Source organism: Chrysemys picta, chromosome 9 (genome assembly GCF_011386835.1).
Source record: "Chrysemys picta bellii isolate R12L10 chromosome 9, ASM1138683v2, whole genome shotgun sequence".
Classification (NCBI taxonomy): domain Eukaryota; kingdom Metazoa; phylum Chordata; order Testudines; family Emydidae; genus Chrysemys; species Chrysemys picta.
This window is the reverse complement of record NC_088799.1, coordinates 83381147-83399834: the sequence shown is the minus strand read 5'-3', so window position 1 is coordinate 83399834 and position 18688 is coordinate 83381147. Positions and strand designations below refer to the sequence as shown.

Genomic DNA, 18688 nt, shown 5'->3' with positions numbered 1-18688 from the left:
CAACACCCAGCCTTCTGCCCTGCACCTCCACGCACCCAGCCCTCTGCCCTGACCTCCCCACACACACCCAGCCCTCTGCCCTGCACCTCCCCACACACACCCAGCCTTCTGCCCTGCACCTCCACACACAGCCCAGCCCTCTGCCCTGATCCTCCCCACACACACCCCAGCCCTCTGCCCTGCACCCCCACACACCCTCCAGCCCTCTGCCCTGACCTCCCCGCAACACCCAGCCTTCTGCCCTGCACCTCCACACACACCCCAGCCCTCTGCCCTGACCTCCCCCCAATACCCAGCCTTCTGCCCTGCACCTCCACACACCCCCAGCCCTCTGCCCTGACCTCGAGTCGCCCCGCTCAGCCCGCTGCAGGCCTAGGTGAACAGAACCCCAGGCTGGCAGTGAGCTGAGCAGGCTGGTGGCATAAAATCAGCATTTTAATTTAATTTTAAAGGAAGCTTCTTAAACATTTTGAAAACCTTGTTTACTTTACATACAACAATAGTTTAGTTATATAATATAGACTTATAGAGAGAGACCTTCTAAAAAACGTTAACATGTATTACCGGCACGCGAAACCTTAAATTAAAGTGAATAAATGAAGATTTGGCACACCACTTCTGAAAGGTTGCCTACCCCTGAACTATACAAAGGGAAAATGTTCCTTCCTGAGCCGCTCAGGTGATCGATTTCTGTCTTGAACCATGGAATTTATTTACCTTTATATCTTAGGGTTCTGTTTTCTTCTTCTTATGCACATAAGACATGAAATGCTTTTATGGAGAGGTAAAAGAGATCACTAATTAGTTTGAAGAGATACAACTGCTATTTGTCTACAACTTGTCCCAGTGCCCCATGGTCCTGTGCAAATACATTAAATAGCCTTGGGCATAATTACCAAATTAAGATGGCAACATTATTTATAGAAGTTTGGTGCCTTTTCCCACCCTCCAGCAGAAAGAGGTTTTCCATAGAACAGGAAAGAAATAGGAGGGTCCTTGGTGTGGTTGTTATTTGACTTTGTATCCACCTGCCACATTCAGTGCTGCGGCTGTGGTATTTTTTCAGGAGGTGTTTTGCTGGACAGTTCCCCGATGTGGAGATCATAGCCTGGTTAACCTATCCATGTTGGCTTTGGTTGATATTAAAGGACTCCAGCAAGTCTCCTGGACCAGAATTCCCCAAAGTGGCATTAACCAATATCCCTGCCTTTGATTCTGTGCTTTCCCTCTTTTTTACTATGTACTGATCTCAAACTACAGAATGTTGTTGCAGTATCCAAATCAAAGACACATACTCTCTCTCTTCTTCCCAGGACTGGTCTCAGAAACAAGAAACATAAATATGGTCTATTTTTAAAGGTAATCACACTGATTTTTAAAGGTTTAATCAACTGTGTGATGTTTCAAGGTTCGTCAGGAACATGTCTAGTTGCTGCCATGTCAACCTCCTGAGGTACTTCCTGATTCAATTGCCTAGAATCCGGGAACCTGGTGGCTGTTTTGTGATTGAGACACCTAGCCAGTAGGTAATGGACCAAAGCCACCAATTCATTTCATAGGTCACTGCAGTAGCCATTGACAGTGATGGCAACTTGTGATGGCTGCTGGAGGTGGTTGGAAAATTGTGAAAAATTTTAGTTTTCAGTTAAAAATGGGCAAAATTGTTCCCTCAATTTTTTAGCTAACTGGTGGGATGAATAAAAATTTCCACATTTTGCCCTCCATTTCTTGGGACCAGATCTAGCTACTATGGAGCAGGGTTTGAATAGGTGATGCCAGGGTAAACTGCTGCATAGCCCATTACTAATCCACTGAGACACCCATTCCCCAGCAAGCATAATTGTGTTTCTTCTTGGGGATTTATTTTGCTGTCACAGAAAGAAAAGTGAAATAATTTTGTGAACTTAAAACAAATCTCCAACTTCTGAGCACAGTTGCTGTGCACTGTTAAACAGTGGTCATGTTCCACCCCAGAAGTGGCTGTAATTAAATAGTGGGTGAAGTATTTCTCATATATGTAAAATGTGTATATGTGTTGAATTTTTCTGGCTGATAGATGCTATATAAATGTATTTATTATTGTGCTTGCACCAAATTTGGTCTTCAATTTCCAATATGCCACCTGATCACATGGATGGTTCTAATGTTGGATAATTTTTAGGTGTGGAAGAGGTATGTCTACAAAGCAATTAAACACCGTGTCTGGCCCAGGTCAGCTGACTTGGGCTTATAGGTCTCAGGCTGCAGGGCTGTAAAATCACTGTGTAGACCAGTGCTTCTCAAACCTGGTCCGCCGCTTGTTCAGAGAAAGCCCCTGGCGGTCCGGGCAGGTTTGTGTACCTGCCACGTCCACAGGTTCGGCCAATCATGGCTCCCACTGGCCGCAGTTCACCGCTTCAGGCCAATGGGGGCTGCGGGAAGCAGTGCAGGCCGAGGGACGTGCTGGCCGCCCTTTGAGAAGCCCAACTTTGAGAAGCACTGGTGTAGACATTTGGGCTCAGGTTGGATCTCAAGCTCTGGGACCCCACAAAGGGGGAGAGTCCCAGACCCCGGCTCCAGCTGGAGCCCGAACATCTACACAACAATTTTTAGCCCCGCGGCCCGAGCCCTGCAAGCCCAAATCAGCTGACCTGAGCCAGCTGCGGCCAGGCTGTGGGTCTTTTATTCCGGTGTAGACGTTCCCCAAATGTCTATCATTTCACTGCTGTGAACCTGGTCAGCATATTAGTCATATTTATCAGAGCCAGAAGCTCAGTTCTGCTGGTGGTCATTAATGACCCTCAGAGTGTACAGGGAATGAGATTTGGGCTTTCCCTTTTCTTCCAAAAACACAATTCAGGTGACAAAAGAAAACACAGAACTGCCTTGTATTTTCTCACCTGGTTTGGGTTTTCTACCCCATGACTGTGAATTCATTTGGGAATATCACTGTTCACTCCTTGGCTCATGTGATTTCTCTTTGCTTAAAGAATGTTACTGAAAAACATAAATGCTACCACTGATCTATGGAACTAATCTTCAAATAATAACCAGCTCTCCTCTGCAGCCAGGATTCCTTTCATCTGTCAGAGAAAATGCAGCTCTTAAAAATACAAGTGTGTGTGTGTGTGTGTGTGTGCGTGTGTGTGTGTGTGTGTGTGTGCGTGAGAGGGAGGAGGGTTGAGGGTTATGTAGGAAAGTGGATTTTGTTTTTGTTTTTGGTAGCTTACTTAGTTCAAGTTTTTTACTTGCTGGACTGGCAGTAGCAAGCCTAGTGATCCAGGAGTACTGTCCAACTTGGTTACCTAGACGCAGAACCAGAGAATGTGCCGATGTGGCTACTTTTGTGTGTACCCGAAAAGGTCAGATGTACATGGACAATGCTTTACAAAAGGCACTTGGGTCACTGTGCAAAGACCAATAACGCAGGATTAACATCCAGGGAGTTACTACAAACAGCTGATCACAAGCTCTTCAAAGCCCTGTCTGCACACTTTCTGAGCAACAGTGAATTTAATATGAGGGATCAAAATAGGAGGCAAAGAATTCAAGCCAGAATGACATCCCTCATTTCAAACGATGTCCTTTCGTTTCAGCTTCTGTTCTATGTCAATGATGGAAGTGATTGCTCCTTCCTTTGTGTGGGTCTATAAGGAAATACATGCTTTGGAGCAGGGGAGAGCTGGAGAAAATATTATGGACGGGCTGTTAATTAGAACCAAAATCCTGGATTTAGGAAGTTTTAGGCACACATCTGAATTTTCTGTCTGGCCCTTATCTCTACACTGGGTTGAACCAAACCACTAGCTTGAACCCTGGAAATTTGAAGCCAGTTCAGAACTCTGTGGCTAGGGCCTAACTCTAGTATTCATATTAATGGGAGTTTGATCTCCCCTGGCTTGGCACAGCAATAGGTTGCAGCAGTGAGTTTTAAAGGCACACGTCTCATTTTGTTCAGTGCGGTTTTCAAAGTGGATCTATTACATTCATATATTTAGTCATGTTATGGGGCATGTGTCTATGCTTAATATCTGCAGTGAGTTTTAATCCTACTTTGTACCTCTGCATTGTCACTGTCTGGCTAATCAGTACAAGTGAGCATCCTGCTTTAAAAGCAGGGACACCCTGAGCAAGTTGGGAAAGTCTTTTCCACTTGCAGGCATGACCTGTCCTTGTATTTAGTTATGGTAAAAACAAAAGTCAATGAGTTCATATATATTTGCACCAACAGTAAAACTACATCTGATTTCTAATTGCTTTTTAATGGCAGCCTGCATCTGAATTGCCATTTTATGTATATGTCTAGCCAGTGGCTAGGATTAAACTATCCCAGAGCATGAGCTGCAGCCTCACTTGGAAGCCAAAATATATTAATCCATTCCCCTGCAATGACAATTTGAAATCTAGATGGTGTTTGAAAATGTCTATGCAGTTGAGCAATAGATACGTTGGCAAAGGCCATTTCTGGGTTATTAGTGACTTGGCTGGGAGAGGAGTTGATGACCTGAGATGGGATAGGCTGTTAATCCCAGAGTGCACTTAATCAGGATCATTATTCTTACTATATTTAGAAATGGGAAAGAAATCGGGGTGTTGATTTTTTTATGGGTGATTGTTTTTCATATGGGACATAGAGTTTTTCTCGAGAATTACTGCCCTGTGCATTAGCCAGATTACTGGAATTCCTATCACAGCACTTGATTCAATTTATGACGTCTAAGCAGGAGCCGCTCTTCATCACAGCACTCCTCATCTCACGCTGCAATACAGTCATAAGGCCCAATCCTGGAATCTTTACTCATGCTGAAGTCACTGGACTGCTCCTGGGTAGAAGATGCTAGTATGGAGAGACCATAAACGCAGGGTCGTGATTTAAATCTGGTTTTCAGTGGAAAGTGCAGCTGGGATTGAGGAGGAAAGGCATTACAGCCATAAATTCAGGTACTGATAGCAGGAGGTGGGATGAGTGAGGCTAGGGAGACAATGCTTTGTGCATAAAAGGTTCTCATTGTACATCTATGACAATCTCTCTTTAGTGTAGGGAGGTGGGAAATCAGATCATCAAGCCCTGAAGAGTAATTGCATGGTGAGCAAAGGAGCAAATCTTCATTCTGTTTGGTGCCCATTTGTCATCTTCTGTGCTGAGTTCTGAGCACAGGTGCCGATTTTCCAATGTGCCATGAGGTGCTTGACCACTGGCTCTGACCCAGGCCCCGCCCCCACTCCACCCCTTCCCCAAGGCCCTGCCCTGCCTCTTCCCGCCCCTGCTCCACTCCCGCCCTGTCCCTTCCTGCCCCATTCCACTCCCTCTCCTGAGCTCACCGCACCCTCGCTCCTCCCCACCAGTGCCTCCTGCACGCGGTGAAACAGCTGATTGCGGCGGGTGGAAGGCACGGGGAGAAAGGGGGAGGCGCTGATCAGCGGGTGGGAGGCACTGGTGGGAGGCTAGGTGAGGAGCCAATAGGGGGATTGCCGAGGGTCCTCAGCACCCACCATTTTCCTCCCAGGGGTGCTCCAGACCCGGAGCACCTACGGAGTTGGCGCCTATGGTTCTGAGCCTCTACTACTGCTCCTCTGGGGAAAAGCTCTGACTATGAAGAAACGCAAGCCCACGGCAAGCAGACTGCCTCTGTACTGGAGGGGAGAGACCCCTCCCCTGGCATAGAGCTGGAAGCTGGACACTTCACTTTACAGATAAACTAAGCTGGGACAGTTTAGGTTTGTCTACATTGGACTCTTTTACCCAGAGCTAACTGATTGCCAATTGCCTAACCAAAAACATAGTTAACATGTTTGTAAAGACTGGTGTGGACACTCCCTTTACAAACATGTAAACCACCTAAGGGTATGTCTTCACCAGCAATGTTTAACATGGCTGTGTAGTCGCGGTACCAGCGCTGGGAGAGAGCTGGTGCACAGTCTACGCTGCCACTTTACAGCGCTGAAACTTGCAGCGCTCGAGGGGGAGGGAGGTTTCACACCCCGAGTGAGAAAGTTGCAGCGCTGTAAAGTGGCAGTGTAGACAAGGCCTCAGTTAACTGGCAATCAGTTAACTCCAAGTAAAAAACAAGCAAGTTGAATGTAGACATGCCCTTCCTTAAGTAAAGGATGAGTGGCTACTTGCCTTCACTCTGTCCTCAAAGAGGGTCTATATTCCAAGCCAATCAGTCAGCTGGTGTAAATCAGTGTGGCTCCACTGACACCATTTGAGGATCTGGGACATGTGTACTGTGGGTACCTTCACAGAACAATAACAGAGACACCCACACTTCCTCACCCACCCACAGCCTGTGAGCAGCTGCACGCACAGAAATGGATGGGAGTGGAATGAACTCCGCACCTTCCAAGACTGAGCTGATACAGAAAAAATATCGGAGAATAAATGCGCCGTCTTTTATGTCAAAGGGGTGACATTTTCCCCTGCAGCCAGGCATGGCAATTTCTCCTGAGCTGGGAAGGTGATTTGCTCCATGGATTCTATCCTACAAAAACACCCTTCCATCCTATAGGATCTTAAAACAACAAGAATGTACTGTGGGCTGTAAAACTCGTTCCACGTGGAGTAAGACAAGAGCTGCAAAACGTTAGTGACTTATCAGCTGTCGCTGTAGCCCCAAGGCGAGGGAAAGGCCCCTTCTCTTGGGTCCCGCAGACTGGCTGTCTAGCTCTACAGGTCAGTGGAAGTTTGCAGGAAGCTGCCGTCAGGGCAGGGTGTTACTGTTTACCCAACACAGCCTAAGCTCCAAGCAGGAACATACAGAAATAGAAGAGCTGGGGAAGCAGTAACAGCAGGAGAGCTCAGGGGAAGAGGACCTGGTGTCCAGCTGCAGTCACAGAGCCAGGCATAGGCGTCAAGTATGTTGCAGACAAAATAAATTCAAAGATCAAGTGCCTACTATACCCTTGTTTAACGTAAGACAGCAAAGCCCCTAATGTTTAAACTCTTATTACATCCAGTAAAAGATTAATTGTTATTTGAGATGATCTTAGGGAGGGCCCTTTTGACTCAGCTGTAGAATAGTAACTGCCAAGCCAGAGACCACAATGTTCCCATCCCAGTTCAAGCCTCTACTCTGACAGCACGCAGGATGTGAACACAGCAGGGCCACGCACCAGATGTGGGGCTTTTCTGCCCATTGGTTACATCTGTTCTATTGTCTGGTTCAGTGTGGTTGTAGCAGTTTTGGTCCCAGGATATGAGGGACCAGGGAGTGAGATAATATCTGTTATGGGACCAACTTCTGTTGGTGGAAGGGACAAGATTTTGAGTTTCATGGAGCTCTACCTCAGGTCTGGGGAAGGTAACCCGGGAGCTCAACCTAATACAAGATGGGACAAACTTATGCATAAGGGGTTCACATGTTGTAGGAGAGGACTTAAAATGAAGTGGGTAGTAGGCAGCAGGGTGTGTTACAAATTGTTGTAATGATCCATAAAACTAGTGTCTCTATTAAGTCCATGGCTTTTAGTGTCCAGGAGAGTTATCAGTTTAAGTTCCCAGGCTTGTCTTTTGAAGGTATTATGTTGGCTTCCTTTAAGGACTGAGAGATCAGATATGGAGTGATCGCTTTGGGGAAAGTGTTCACTCGTGGGTGAGAGGTTGTTTTTATCTTTTAACATTTCTGTGTGAGTTCATTCGTTTCATCCACATTGTTGATGTTGGGGCATTTGAAGCACTGTTGAGGTGCACCATATGTTGTGATAGGCATGCGTAGGACCCATGGATCTTGAAGGCGTGTTAATCATCATAGCAGTGGAGACATGTCTGCAAGTTTTCCATCTGTTGTTCTGGCAGGGTCTGGTGCCACTTTGAGTTGGTGTGTCCTGGTCTGTGGGTAGTTTGCTTCTGATGATGAGCTTGGTGAGGCTGGGCATTGAAGGCTAGAAGAGGGGGTTCAGGAAAGATTTCTTTCAGGAGGTGGTCCCCATCAAGTATGGGTTGTAATTGTTTGATGATGCCCCATGTGGGTTCCAGTGTGGGATGGTAGGTGACAGCTAGGAGTATGTGGTCAGTGGGAGTTTTTTTCCTTGTTGAAGTAGGTTCTCTCTGCATCTTATGGCTCATTGCAACAACATGAACACACTCTGCAGCCTCCTACCCTCTTTTATCCTATGACTGCAGAGGTGTTAATTGCCCACTTCAGTTTAAGTGGTTTCCTACAATGTGTGTCAGCTCCTTATGTTTAACAATCTGTCCCACCTTCTATTTAGCTTGGACACTCTGGTTACCTTTCCCAGACCTGAGGAAGAGCTCTGTGAAACTTGAAAGCTTTCCCCTTCCAATACAAAATTTTATCTCCTCACCCACTTTGTCTCTATTGTTGGGTGGCATCTGCAGCATGGGTTAATGTCTTCTGTGGACTAGGCTATAGTAAACTTATTTTCACTGGACACCTAAACCAGAATTTGAAACCCTTTTTCCCAGAAGGCTCAGAGCCCATTCCTGGCAAGTTGCTGAAGCCAGTGGGACTTGAAAGCAGGCAGCATCACACAGCAAGAGCTCAGCATCTGGCAGAATCAGGTCCCTTGCGAACCAGTGTTTCACACAGTCCCCAGGAGTCAAGAACTGAAGGCTCTGTGGTTTCAGAACTTCCTCAGAGAGGTACACACAGGGTTTCTTGTAGTTCAGTCAACTGCAGTCACTGGCAGTAACTCATGCTGTGCTGTCTTGTCAGAGCTTACACACCAACTCAACCTGAGAGTGCCTCTTAGGATCTCGGAGACTGTTCAGAAATGAAGGTGCTCTCCTCCTTCCTGGATCAGGACCGTAATGATCCCTTGCCCAGGAAGATCATTTTGGTGGCCTGCAGCCCAATCTAAGCTACATCTAGAACATGCCTGCCAAACCCTTCCGTCACTGTGAGAGCCAGCTACTTATCTGCTTGGCTCAGCGCTGAGTGAACAGGGAGCGCTAGCCTATCTCGGCTGGCTGAGTGTCTGGCAGAAAAGTGCAGCTGTCTCCACAAAAACAACAAAATCAAAGAAACCCAACCCGCCGGCCTCCAGCCGCTGTTCTCATTGGTAGTCTCCACCGCAAAGCAAGCCAAAGTCAGTCCTGTCACCCTCGCCCTGTGTGTCTGCGTCTCACATTCAGATTATCGCTGCAAGCTGTCAAGAGAATTAGGGAGGCAGAAATCGGCTTCAAAGAATGTCAGAACCAAAGATGAGCTAATGTGAGCGGTGCTTTCATGCTCTCCCATCCTCTCCAGCCATCTTTCAGTGAGGAAGAAGTGGGGGCGGGGCAGGGGGGCATCCTGTACCAGAACTGAAAGCATGTTACATTTGGCATATAAAGAAGAGACAAAGGTGGACTTGATCTGTTGCTTGGTCCAGTGTTTATACCCACCCACTCCTCCCAATGTTTGCCTCAGTGGGGAATTGCTCTTGTGACTGACTGAGCATTTCTTGCTGTTCCAGCTCATGAGAAGCAGCAGCAGTGAGATGTGTGCTTTGGCAGTCGGCAGTCCTGGCTGGGTGTTTCCCTTCTCCCTTCTGGCTGGCTCAGGGGGAAGGAGAGGAAAAGGGAAACTTTAGATGTTCTCTAGGAGGCTTTTTGCAAAAAGGACTGAGCTGCTCACAGTGTGAAGCCAGGGGTGGTGTTGTGATGGGTCCAGTGAGGCTGGAGCCGCGAGGTAAGCTGGACAGCTGAGACACTGGGCTTTTAAAATACCTGACCAAGGGAGAAAGAAGGAAGCCACTTAGAACTCAGCTGGTGCCTTGTGAAAAGATCTGGATGAGAACTAGAGGCACTTGTGCTAAAAGGGGAGTGCAAACAGAAAAAGAAGATGGTAAAAATGGCATGACAGGGCCACATACAGATTCTCTCCATCACTTCCCCATCCTTTTTGATCAGTTTAAAAAATCAAAGGCTGATTGTTCTACCTGCCAGCCCTGCAAAGCTTGTGCTGATGTCTGGAAGCCTTGCCGAGCTCGTTCTGGCTCATGAGTTATCAATGCAGCTGATCAAATGACGTTTTATGAATTATATTCGTTGTGCCTTTCGTCCCTGTCCTCTGTCCTGCTCCCAAGTCATTCCCTTTCCCTGGGAGAGTCTTAATTATTCATATGAATTCACGGAGTAGTTGGAATGAACGATTTTCTGTCAGTGGGTTGTTTGCAAATGGGTTTGCGGCAGTGAGTTGCTGTTCACAATGAGTCACTGGTTTCCTAGACACATGATATTGATTTTGCTCCTTGATTGGATGCTTGAAACTTTTTATTAGGAAAATAATGAATAATGAAAGCTGTTGCTCAGCACAGTTGCCCTAGTTCCCACAAGAAAATGGGTGTAGTCACATGTAGAGCCGTCATTGTCTAAAACCCCACGCACCTGAATGGTTGCAAAGAACAAAGAGACGCTATTCTATTCTATACTGTTCTACCTAGTTTCCTACATGGCACCCATCCCTGTTGTGTCTAAGCTCTGATCTACACACAGTTTTTGTCCTGATTTAACTATTTCAGTTAAGGGTGTGATTCCCTCCCACCCCCACAAAATAGTTAAATCAGTACTGTGCATGTCTAGAATAGCATTTATTGGAAGAAGCTATACTGGTATAAACAGCATTATACTGCAGCCACACTAGGGTGGGTTGTACTGCTTTAACCACTGTATTAGTTAAAAGCAGTGTGATTTTTGTGTGTAGACAAGACTCAAATGGCAATTTAGTGCATGGTCTCTCAAAGTGGCATCAAGTTTGATCCCACCGCCACCAGATCCTGTACAATCTGACTGATGTTCAGAGGTCAAGGCTCAATTGCAGTGGGAGGAGGAGGGCTGCTAAATGCCAGATTCTCACAGCGATGTGAAACTCCATCAGGGAGGCTGTAAAAACAGACACAAGCACAGGAAATAATAGCCAATGAGCAGGACTTCCGAGACAATCATGTTCTCATTTTGGTGTCAAGCAGCAGGCCAGGAATGAGGGGGAAAATCCCATCCCCCTTCTCCTTTGGTAATAATGGCTTTGTAATCTCAGCGGAACCTCCAGCCTCTAGGGTTTGTCTGAAAGTTTTCTCACCCTACTTGGCTCAGCCCCACAAACGTCCATGCTGCACACTGTAAACTACCCAGAGCCGATCCTTCTGAACTCAGTGTGCCCCTGTCTGTGGGCAGTAACAGGAAGCCTCATTCCTTTACTCTGAGGTAAGTGACGTTCTTCTAAATGTACGTAATGGTGCCCAGATACCACAGGGATGAGGGCCTAAGAAATATACGTTCTTCTAAAGATGAGGATGATAATAATCCATGTGATGGGTGTCTGAACTATACAACATAGAGGGCCTCATTGACAATCAGCTTTCTTGGCCCAACAGCTATCCTGCCAGTGCAGGGCAAGACAGATAGATATTGCAGGAAGAAACAAAGCGTGCATCTTCAGATGGCACATATGCAGAGGTACGTAAAACCAGCTAGCTTGCTGGGGGCTTGACCCCGCCCTCAGCCTGTCAGGCCACGTCCGAGGGTGCCAGTGGGTATGTTAGCTGAGCTACTTTTCTAGAGTTCTCTTCTGCACTAGATGGGAATCCCGCTCCGCACTGATATCGTAGGGCCTGGAGAAGAGACTCTCTCAGCACCCTTTCCTAGCCTCACTAGTGCATCTATGTACTATAGGGCATGAATTGTCCCATACGCTCTATACTTTACTACTTTGTTTACTGGATTTACTTTTCATAGCACAGGTGAATTTCAGATGAGAATGCAGAGGAACCATGACCCAGGTGAATTACATCTGTGAGCAAGAAGATGTTTTTCAGTGATTTGGGTATAACAGTCAACTAGCATTGATTTCATAATGGTGCCAGGACAGCCAGTTTCAGGAGAGCGAGAGGCCATCTTGTAGGTTTACAAATTAGCTGTGTGCTGATTGTTTCCATTGTAGGCAGGGTTTTATCACTTTAAATATTTTCTTAAGGAAAGAGCTCAGACAGTCCCAGGAGATCCCACAAGATTTTCTGATTGTGCTTCTGTCAAAGCATTTTACATTAAATGTGGTCCCTGTAAGCCAGTGAGGGCACTGAGTCAGGACAGGGCATCGAGCTTCCAATACGGTATTTCCTGCAGTTCAGCTATTGGGTTGGGGCAGTACAGACTCAGGCATCTGAGGAGCGTGTAATCAGAAAAGGAAACAGGTCAGCACATGAATCAGCGCAGATAAAGTGCAGGGCATAGGCTAGTGAGGAAATAGAATTTCTGACTGAGCTGGAAGGGAAATACAAAGGGAAAAAGAAAATGGATACAGGAACTAACAAGTAACACTAAGAAGCTAAATTCCAAGAAAAGGAGGGACTTACAGGGAAGGAAGAATAAAGGTGGAAGATATCTATTTTCAGTACAGAGAAGAGAGGAAAGAATTATCCAAACGAATCAAGCAGTTATATACCAAATGATTGAGCAATTGGGTTTTGATGTCTATGCATATCGTAACCTCTTTGGGCTGGAAATCATGTATTTTGGGACTTCTGGGTTTCATCAGAGTTAGAAACAATGCGAGAATAATAGAGGTGGGCTGCTAATGCAAAATATTTTCTGTGAATGTTCACTTGAATTTTTAATTAAACTTGCTTCAGCCATGTTCATGCCCTTTTACCTTCATTTTCCATGAACGTTCGGGCAACCAAGTTTTACTGGCACAAATGTTCTTGGAGAATGAATCACAGTCTTCTGTATGAATCTTTGTGGGAACTAAATCATAAATTAGTCTGTGCAAGTATCTGCATCAGTTCTCACCCAAGTAAGGTACAAAAACAATACCATATAACTTATTTGACTAATCACAGCTAAGCAACTCAATTTGAATTTGGAATATCTGAGATCTGTAGACTAAAACGTGAAGAATGGAATACGTTTGAGGAACTCATGATCTTCTCGTGGATATTCCACAAGCAGAAAAAGGCTAAATTAAATGAGCATGCTATTCATTCTGAATTATTCACTTCGCTGTAGAGAAGAACATTGTTGTCTTCTGTTGCAGAGTCTGCATGCACTTGCAGCTGAATCCACAAAGATACTGACCAACTGGAGGGAGTTCAGGGAAGACCAAAGAGGAGCAACGGGCTGAAAGGATTGGCTTTTGAGAATGGGGTGGGAGGCACAACCTCTGTAAGAAACACACTGGAGTTTACAGCCAAGAAATCTTGGCTGCAATCAAGGAACACCTTGCTGCACCCTTGGGGCTGTGCTAGATAACTAGGAGATAGAAACTGAAAGGGAGGGGATCAGATCTTTGCTACGGGTTGCAGGCCCTAGCACACTCGCCTGACCTCCGCCCTAGAGACTTTTGATTTTTCTGACTGTAAGTTTGCTTTCTGTGAGACCTTATGATCCTTCCTGGATGCTTAAGGGGAAAGGGAGAAAGCCTGCCTGCCTCCTAGAATAATAAGAGAACTAGGAACCCTGCTGGCTGGGTTCAGTTTGGAGACCCTCTTAAATGGGACACTTTTGGTTGGTTGTTTTTGGTCTACCCTTCTTAAATTCCATACTGAGAAAAAGATTTTCATAGCTACACTGGTATAGCCTTGCTTAGCATATGTCTACACTGGAGGTAGGAGTCAGATTCCCAGCATGGGTAGATAGACTTGTACTAGTGGGGCTTGAGCTAGCATGTTTAAAATAGCAATGTAGATGCTGCTGTACTGGTGGAGACTCGGTCTAACCACCCAAACTTGGACCCAGGGCGTCAGATGTGTCCATCTATTGGGTCATGGAGGCTCACTCCCAGCTGCAGTGTAGACATACCCAAGTGATGCCTAATTGGGGTAGAGGGCAAAGTGGTCTACAAATATCTCCTGGGGGTAAATACTTAGGAGGGAGAGGAATTATTTAGGGTGGCATAAAGGGGTTTCAGTGGGATAAAATTAAGAAAGGAAACATTTAGGTTGAGTCTTAAGAAAAATTTCCTGCCAGTGAGCTCACCAGGGTGTGGAATAGTCTCTCAAAGGGAGTAGTGAAATGAGGGGTGTACATCAGTTGGGACACATAAAACTAGACTGGACAATGCACTAATCCAGTCTAGGGATTGGACTAGATAGGTCTCTTCCATCTCTAATGTCTGATCCTATGAAACCAGGAGGCATGAAAGTAAAAACAAAAAGTCAATAAAACCTCTTTAGAATATTCTGTTTTTATTTGCTGTGATGGTGGGTGGAAGGGTCAGGAGAGCTGTTAATGCATCTGAATTGGTTTGCCTGTCTATAATTAGCATGGGTGTGTCCAACAATTGAATGTTAGCTGACACCGCCAATGTGGTAACATGGAGAGAAGATCTAGAAGGATAATGCTCTTACCTGTAACGTACACATATGTCTTGGCCATGAGGTCTTTGTTAGAAAGGAGGTCATTATAAACACAGGTGAAGTAACCAGTGTCGCTGGCTATAGCTTTGTTGATTGTGAGCCTGCTGCAGGTCTGCTGTACGTTGTCTGAACACTTGTGCTCAGATACGGTCCATCTGTGGGGAACGTCTTTGTGTGGCTCATTTCCCCATAGCCAGGTCAAGGCGGCTGCTCCCCTGTCAACACAACACAAAATACAAATTCTGTCACGGCCTCAGGCATAATGAGTGGAATAATCTACATTTCTTGGGCCGGGTTCTCTGTGGCCAATTTATGTGATTCCAATTTTCATAAACGTGCCACGTGATGAGGAATGATAAAACTCTTTGTGATGTATTTTATGAGCTGTTAGCTTTTCCAGCACCTTGAGGGAGCTAAGGCTTACGATGGAGTTACCCTGCCCTCCTCCCCGGGGCATGGAACATTTCCTGAGAGAAGCAATAGCAAATGCAAGACCATTTCCTGCGGGCTGGAGGGACAATGTACTTTTCATTTTGAAGGAACAATGTGAACATGAGCTCATTTAAAGTGGCTACATTTATTGCTATAAAAACTTTAGAAGGCATCAGATACATTTGTAAACTTCTCCTGAGTTGGGCTCTCTGCACATTTTACCAGTTAAGTTAAAATCTCTTGTTCCTAACACTGGGGGTAAGGAAGAGAGAGAAAAGGCCATTTACGTAACTCCACATCCCTCTTTTTCTTTAATTAGCGGTGACTGCATCTTGATTTTGTGGAGTGTCTGGAAGTAGTTGGAGTTCAGATGTTATGATATACGCTTGCATAAGATACGGTATTTCTATTTGGCCCTTCACTGATCTCGGAACACAGGAGTTACCACAGCCTGGCAGATATACCGTCTTGTCCATCTAATGTAGTGTCCTGTCTCTGATGCCCGATACATCCCACATTCTGCACCTAAATACCTAGGGCTATTAGGGTCTGATTCAATGGGAGTGTTTCCACAGACTTCAATTAGCTTTGGATCAGGTCCGTAATACAGTCCTGTCGCATGGGATGTGTAGAGGCGCACAGCTGCAGGGAGAGATCCTGGAGGCGTTGTGTCTCAGGGAGGCACTCCAGGAGCTGTGGAGGAGCAAAGGCCAGAGTGGCCCCGCTACAGGTTGCATGAGACCAGTTCTGTTTGATCAGCATGAAGAGGGAGGAGTGAGTCATGGACCAAACCTTCCCCAGACTTATGTGGAGAAGCTAGGGCCGGTGTTAGTGCTAGTTTGAAGCAGTTCTCTTTCTCCATGGGTGCAAGGATGGGGAGCTCCTTGTGCCTTTCCCCTCTCCTTGATGACTGCACCAGGCAAGACACAGTCTGGCCTTTAATTTTAAACCGACACTGTGTTCACACTGTCCTTACTCAGTGGACTTCCATTGACTTCAGAGGGATTTACCTAAGGGAGGACTGAGTAATGACCTCTGGATTTTCCGTTACTGTGAGTAGCAATAGAGGGAAAACTCCAGTCAGGGCATATCCGTTGAATGCAAAGGCATATGTGCTCCAGAGGTATTGTTACTACATCCTGCTGTGAGCTGGTGTTAGTGAGTTGCTCTACAATCTTCCTCTGCGGGTCTGGGTCAGTCGCCTCGTACATGTGTAGTGGGTGCCACAAATGAGTGTGTGTCTGCCAGCAAGGTCCTGCTGCTCCTTAATACAAACATCCTCTTGGCTCTCAACTCTGTCTGTCCTTTGTTACTTTCATAAAATCATAGGATATCAGGGTTGGATATTCTCAGGAGGTCATCTAGTCCAACCCTCTGCTCAAAGCAGGGCCAATCCCCAACTAAATCATCCTAGCCAGGGCTTTGTCAAGCCTGACCTTAAAAACCTCTAAGGAAGGAGATTTCTTGAAGATGCTGATGGAGCTTGGCTGAAATCTGGAGGCTCTTCCCAGCATGTGGGTAAATGAGCGTGCTGGGTAAACATGTAGCTATCCTCTCTCAGGGGCAGCCTCACCCCCATCACTGGATGTGCTGCACTGGACAGAGGCAACACAGAGGCAGACTTATTGTCCAGCCTTTTAGGGGGCGGTTCAAACCAAGGACTCTTTTTCTGCGGAGGAATTCTCCATCCCCGCTCCTTCTCCCCAGGCTCATGTCAGAACGACCACCCTTAGCAAAGGAGGGTCTCCCAGCAATGCCTGTCATGCTCTGCCTCAAGGGCAACAGCAAAGCGACATGTTGTGCTCTGTCCCCTCATCATCTGCACTCACTACATTACACTGTCACTGGGGCACATTTTCAGCAGCGGCGGCTCCAGGCACCAGTGCTCTAAGCGTGTGCCTGAGGCGGCAAGCCGCGGGGGGCGCCCTGCCGGTCCCTGTGAGGGCAGCAGTCATGCAGCCTTTGGTGGCTTGCCTGTGGGAGGTCCGCCGATCCCACGGATTCGGCGGCAATTCAGCGGCGGGTACGCCGAAGCCGTGGGACTGGCCGACCTCCCGCAGGCATGCCACCGAAGGCAGCTGGACTGCTGTGCTTGGGGGGGCAAAAAAGCCGCCCCTGGTTTTTCAGCCCAATGTCGGAAGAGTGGAGTAGTGACTCCAAGGTTTAGAGGCAGCCTGGTTTAATGGTTGGAGCATGGGCCTAGGAGTCAGGAGACTTGTGTTCTGGTCTTGGTTTAGTGCTGCTGATGGACCCACATAGAACAGAGGAATTTCATTGTACTCTCAGTTCTGACAGCTATTGTGCAAACCATTCTTCTCTATTTTGCCGCAATCCAGACCGTCCCAGCTCCCTTTAAAGAGTTCAGATGACGTGTTTTAGGCCAGTTCTTTAAACGTGTGTGTGTGTGTGTGTGTGTGTGTGTGTGTGTGTGTGTGTGTGCGCGCAAGACATGGCACTAGGCTAATTTACATCTGCTGAGGACCTGGTGAAAGTGTTCAATGTTTAAGGCACATGAATCATGGGCAGAAGTTCCAGCTTTTGTACCTAGCTGTGGCAGAGACTGGTTGCTTTACCTTAGACAAGTAACAACTTCTCTGTGCCTTGGTTTTCCCCATGTGGATATGGAGAATTCCCCTTTTCTACACACGGGGGTGCCATGAGGACTTATGGCTTAATGTCGCTAAGGCAGTTTGAGCTTGTGGAGGCACTACAGAATTGCAAAGCACATTATTTATTTATTCATTCTTTCATCTGACAATACATGGATGAGGTGATACTCAAATAAATTAAAGAGCAACCAATTTAAAAAACAAAACCAAGAACCAACCTCTTTAATTAGCACGCAGGCACCTTGTAGAAATTCACACACCCCTAACATCGTGAAAAGAAATAATGCAGCTGTATATTAAAGGACAGTTTAAATTTTACAGTCATCACCAGTGTCCGCAGCTTGCCAAGCTAGAAATATTATCATAAGGTTGTTTTGACCTCATGAGCCAGTGCCAGCTGCAGGTATCAGGAAAGAATCTCCTTGAGCTGTGTAACAATTGCACAAATTAGTGAGTTTGATGGGGGACAAGTAGATTTGCCGGCAGAAAGGGCAATACTGATTTAAATGGACTGATTGGGACAAAATCAGAGGTGACATAAATATCAGTGTAAACTACAAGTTAGTAAATCAATGAAGTGGTCGAATGAATCTAAGCTGGTGTCATTTACATGCTGAAGGAGTGAGTGTGGCTGGCAAAACAACCAACAGGATGTGTAAGGTGTAAAATAACGTGTGTGTGTGACTGTGAATGACTGTTTGGAAGCAGGGTTGTCTTTTTGTTGTGTGTTTGTACAGCACTTAGCACAATGGGGTCCTGGTCTGTGATTGGGCTCCTAAGTGCTACAACAATACAAATACTAAATACTTGTGCATGACTTGCTTTAACGGCAACTTTCTCACATGCTTGTGCAAGGCTTTTAAATCTTCTCACACCCTTCTGGTGGTTATTCATTTTTGCTACAAGCCTGTCCTCCTGTTGTATAAATCACATTCACAATTACTTACCCTGATTTATACCACCCTCTCCGGGGCCTCTCGTCTGATCCAGCGGGGCTAATCTTGTATTTTCCCAAAGCTGAAAATTCCCCAACTCCCTGTGCATTTACTACTCCCGTCATCTGCCAATCGACTGCAAGTGAACACTTTACAACCCAGATTTGTCAAGGCTTATTTTCCCATGAATGCAAGACTTGAGCCCAAATTTGGCACTTTTCCTGCACGTTTTGCACACTGTGTCAATGGGTGAAAAGTCTCCATAATTTATAACCAACAGTCTGCGTTTTATGAGGCCTGGCTATCTTTCATTTAAAGGCTATGATATATTCAGACAGGATGGGTCTTTAAATGTACATATGCTGGCTGCTGTTTATTTAATGGTCATCTTATAGGCTAGACAGCATTTGGGGTCAGCCTGTATACACAGAGAGGGCT

The 18688-nt window shown here is 46.2% G+C and overlaps 1 protein-coding gene across 2 annotated transcripts in view; it reads right to left on the bottom strand.

The window, feature by feature from the left end:
• The window catches only part of LOC101936531 (vascular endothelial growth factor receptor kdr-like), a 184969-nt gene that overhangs the window by 112979 nt on the left and 53302 nt on the right, over positions 1–18688 (bottom strand). For both annotated transcript variants that reach the window (XM_042851029.2, XM_042851031.2), the window contains exon 3: positions 14266–14489. In XM_042851029.2, the coding sequence (XP_042706963.2) occupies positions 14266–14489 (224 nt within the window). The remainder of the gene's footprint in view (positions 1–14265; positions 14490–18688) is intronic.